Here is a 4,662-nt window from a genome sequence, read left to right on the forward strand (position 1 = left end):
AAAAAAGATGTGGACAGGCTGGAGAGGGTCCAGAGAAGGGCCACAAAGATGATCAAAGGATGGGAAGCCTGCCATGTGAGGAAAGGCTGAGAGAACTGGGTTTGTTCAGCCTTGAGAAAAGGCGGCTTAGGGGAGACCTCATCACCATGTTCCAGTATTTAAAGGGTGGCTACAAAGATGATGGAGACTCCCTTTTTACAAGGAGTCACATGGAAAAGACAAGGGGTAATGGGTACAAGTTACTGCTGAGGTGATTCTGACTGGACACAAGGAAAATTTTTCGCAATGAGAACAATCAGCCATTGGAATAATCTCCCCAGGGAAGTGGTGGATTCCCCAACATTGGACACTTTTAAGATTTGACTGGAGAGGGAGCTGGGCCATCTTGCCTAGGCTGTGCTTTTGCCATGAAAGGTTGGACCAGATGATCCTTGAAGTCCCTTCCAACCTGGTATTCTATGATTCTATGAAATGAAATTGTTCAAATTAGAATAATTTAAATTTACAGATCTGAAGAAAGAAAATAGCAGCTTTTCTTGCTTTTCATTGTTTTTGTTTACTGGAGAACCAATTTTGTTCTTTATCATTGCATAAATACGAGTCTGTGAGGAAACTCAAAATTCCTTAGGAATGAATATGAGATCGCCAGGCTCTTATGGCTAGTAACAAAACTGCCTCACCTGTCTTTGGCCACGGGAGGGTGCTGCTGGAACTTTTTGAGGGTCCATAGGCTAAGTCAGCTGCTTTAACTTCAGTCAGTCACAATGAAGATCCTAACTTCTAAAAGGTTAACAGGCTGGGGGGGAACAAAAAACCCCGTTGTTTTGTTTGCGTTTTTTTTAACTGAGGTTTATATGGCGATTGCATTGCAAATAGGAGCTATGAAAGTAATGAACAGGCCTATGGTGATAATATGACTATACAAAGGTTTCCCTGACTTTACTTACACTTTACTAAAAGAATGAAGATGTAATTAAATGTTAAACTGAAAGCCAGTTCAAATAAATTAAAGTAAAATGTATATTACAGATTAAAAATTCTCATTTAAACTCTACAATAAATGGACAAAATGAGCTTTAAAATCTTAGTGGAGATCAAAACTGAGGCACAATGCTTGAAGTGTCTGGTAGCTTTACTGACATTTTATAGACTGTGCCTATTACGTATGCATTGAAAATTCTTACTTGGACAGCTCTTTAAATCACAATGATCTTAGAAGAAGCTAAATAAAATTTGTGGTGCAATTCTTATAACAAATTAAAGTAGAAGCAGACTATAGGAAAAGGTACATTTATCCTTCAAAGGTTTTATTTTTAATAACTTTAGTTATTTTGCAAATCATTTACACCAAAGTGTCCTCATACTTTCTTATTCTTTTCCAGCATCCCAATGTGTTTATTGGTTAACGAACATCTCAGCCTGCTAGCCAGAAAGTTTCCAGAGGTCAAGTTTCTCAAAGCCATTGTAAACAGCTGCATTCAGAATTACTGTGACAGATGTTTACCCACAATACTTGTATATAAAACTCGTGAAATAAAAGGCAGGTTCATTGGAGTAGCTGAATGTGGGGGAATAGATCTTAAAGTGGAAGGTATGAGAAATATTTTTAAATAATTCACGTTATAGAAAATTTTATGTTGTTTGTAATCATTAGACCTAAAGATCACTGCTTAAAGGTGGAAAAGGTTTTTGAATATTTTTGTAGAAAAAAGTCTAAAAAAACCCAAAGAATTAATTTATGTAATTCTGTGGTAACAATATTGGGTAAGCATGGATACTTTGCAATTTCACGGTTAGATATTTTACTGAGATAAAGTTGGGTTGTCGCAAGGATGGCTCTATTTTTTGTTGTTGTTGAGATGGAGCTTGGTCTTATAAAAGTCCTTTTCCTCTTAAGTGAGGATTTATTGCAATTATCAGAATAAATTGTCATTTGTTTTTACAGAGCTTGAATGGAAACTAGCAGAAGTTGGAGCAATAGAAACTGTCTTAGAAAAAAAACCCAAAAAGGACATTGAGTATGACGACACTGTCAGCGTGAAATATTTCTGCTCATGAAGACGCCAATACAAAAAGCAGTGATGTGATGAAATCACCTATTACTTGAGAAAATTTTAATGCAGATCATCTGTTCTGACATAAATCAGCTCAAATACAGTTTTTTACTCCTTTGGTAAGCCTGAAACAATTAAAAAAAAACCCAAACAAAAAGAGCTTTTGTTTCACTTGTATGTTTTTTTGGTTTTGATTTGTGGAAGAGAATTGATGTAGTAAATGAAAGCCATCCTTACCTTTGGATACCTATAGATGGCTGTCATTGACACCGAGAGTCTGGATTCTCCATTTCATACCAACTCCGCTTAAATGGAATGGGAAGGGGAAGGTATTAGCTGGTGGGCTCTAATCCATACTTTCTTCCTCCTTTTATCCAGCATGGTTGCAAGATACTCCTTTAACTCTCAGTGAAACAACTGTAGTGTAACTCTGCTCTGCCAAGGACCTTCTCAGTTCCCCCCACTGAAAAGCTGACCCGAAGACAATGGCATGTATAGCGGTATCAAATCAGGATTTGGCCCCGAATCCATCAACTAATAGTTCCATTTGTTTGACAGCTGTTCAAGAATCTTCTCCAGTGTCAAGGATAATCTTCCAACTATTTTAGAATACTGACGGTTGGATCAGTTGTTCCTTCCTAACAAAAATATGTATAACCTTAACAAAATAGTTTACAGTACAGCTGTAGATAAGCAAAACTACATGCGTGAATGAAGAGACCATGCTCCTGATTCAACATTTTTATTTATTATGAGTAGTGAATCAAATCGTAGGGTATTAATGTTATTTTTCCAGTGACTCATCATCAAAAAAACAATCTCAATGTGCTAATGGAGATTTAGTTATATGCAGTTGACATGGTTTATAGCATCAGGATGCAGAAAGAAAAATGAAACAGAAACTGTTCACTTAACACTTGGCACACAGATACCTAAGAAGAACAAGAAAATTAACATTACCCATTTTTTTTTCACCCAGTAGAATACAGCTGTGCTATTAGTTAATACCTACTGGCAGATACCACTTCTAGAAACTTTTATTTTGCAGATTCAAAGAGATAACTAGCAGACACATTTCAGAGATAATGTCTTATCTGCCATTATCTGCCACTTCCAACTAGAAAGCTAACTGGTAGATTTAAATGTAAATAGGTCATCAGTGACTTTAGATACGATTCCACAGTCACATCAGGTGAATATCAGTCTTGGCTGCTATAAAAGGAGTGCTACCAACCGCTTCCTCTTAGCGGTGAACCTCCCTCCTGCTACTAGGGGTGCCGTGAGGTACACAAGCACAATACCAACTGTACAAGTGCTAGTGTCGTCACACTGGAAGTAATAGGAATATGTCACTAGATATGACAGGAAAGTGCCAAACCTCCCCTTCGGTGACCCTTACTTATGTCCAAGTGAAGTGACCATGCAATCACGATTGCAGCCATCAGATGTGACAAAGCAGCAGCAAAATCCAAAGGAATCTGCAGGTTAAAAGCAGATGTTTCTGGTTCTTGGTCAGTTACACCATTTGTAGGAAAAGGGTCTAGGAATGAATGTTAGTCAACCTTTACAAGGATTATGTAGATTGTGACAGGCTTGCAAGTCAGCAGCTGTGTCAAATCCACTGATTTTAGTATTCTGGAATGATGTGAAATTTAGTTTCAAAATCAGCTTTCTCAAACAGATCCTCTTTTGAATATGCCAGCGAGGATCAAAAAGGAACATTCTGAGCAGATGATTGTTCAGTGGCCCTGAAGTATATCATGCACAAGATGGCGATGACGGTTCTGTAGGAAACATGGCTAGAGTTAACGGAAGTACACTGGAAATTTCTGCATTTCTGGCCCAATGTAGTCCCATCATTCAATAATTCACAAAAGATTTGCTGCTCATAATTTGGCAATGCCTGAAAATTATGTTGGCTCTCATGTAACCTTTGTGAGTGAAACAAACTATCATTATACATCAGAGCAAACTCACATTGACAATAAGAGCCAGAAAAATAGTATTTCTAGGTGGAGAATACTTTCATAAAACCACCACACCATTTCTAAGCTTTCTGCCCTGTTCCTTAAGGAGCCTTTAAAATACTTTCAAAAAAGAAGCAGCATTAAAAAAAAAATGATCTTGGTTAGGCCGTAACTTCAGCAAAAAATGCAAATGTGTATCATCTCCACAGCTGTGTTGCCTGTTTTGATCTTGTCAAATCCCAAAACGCAAGATGTGCAAGCCACAAAGAGTAATTTGCTACCGCAACATTGCAGTAGGTAGGTGTTACGCTCCCATACATGTTTTTCTGAAGAATTACTACTGGTTACTAAAGATCTTGTGGCAAATTTGATGCATACAGCTTGATGCTATTTTTAGCCTCCTGGTTTCTTTGCCATATTCTAGTTCTGGTAATTATGCATTTTTGTTGAAAATATTCCTCTATTTTCTCCTGGATTTTCCACTCCTGCTGTATCCTATTATCTTTACTACACTTCATCATAGGAGCATTATCCTTTGCATGAGTAATGAAATTATTAGATATCACATTTTCCTCAACTGAAAGCTAGAAATAGAGTATTATGAATCAGTAAGTAACAAAAATATGTGTTTTTACTAATGC

At 37.2% G+C, this 4,662-nt stretch overlaps 1 protein-coding gene across 1 annotated transcript in view; it reads left to right on the forward strand.

Moving 5' to 3' along the window:
• PDCL2 (phosducin like 2) overlaps positions 1-2,058 on the forward strand; it is a 10,836-nt gene extending 8,778 nt beyond the window's left edge. The window contains exons 5-6 of the mRNA XM_009277452.2: positions 1,383-1,591; positions 1,946-2,058. Of these exons, the coding sequence (XP_009275727.2) occupies positions 1,383-1,591; positions 1,946-2,058 (322 nt within the window). The remainder of the gene's footprint in view (positions 1-1,382; positions 1,592-1,945) is intronic.
• The last annotated feature ends 2,604 nt before the right edge of the window (positions 2,059-4,662 follow it).

This window comes from Aptenodytes forsteri, unplaced genomic scaffold (assembly GCF_000699145.1).
Source record: "Aptenodytes forsteri isolate BGI_AS27 unplaced genomic scaffold, ASM69914v1 Scaffold65, whole genome shotgun sequence".
Taxonomy (NCBI): Eukaryota; Metazoa; Chordata; class Aves; order Sphenisciformes; family Spheniscidae; genus Aptenodytes; species Aptenodytes forsteri.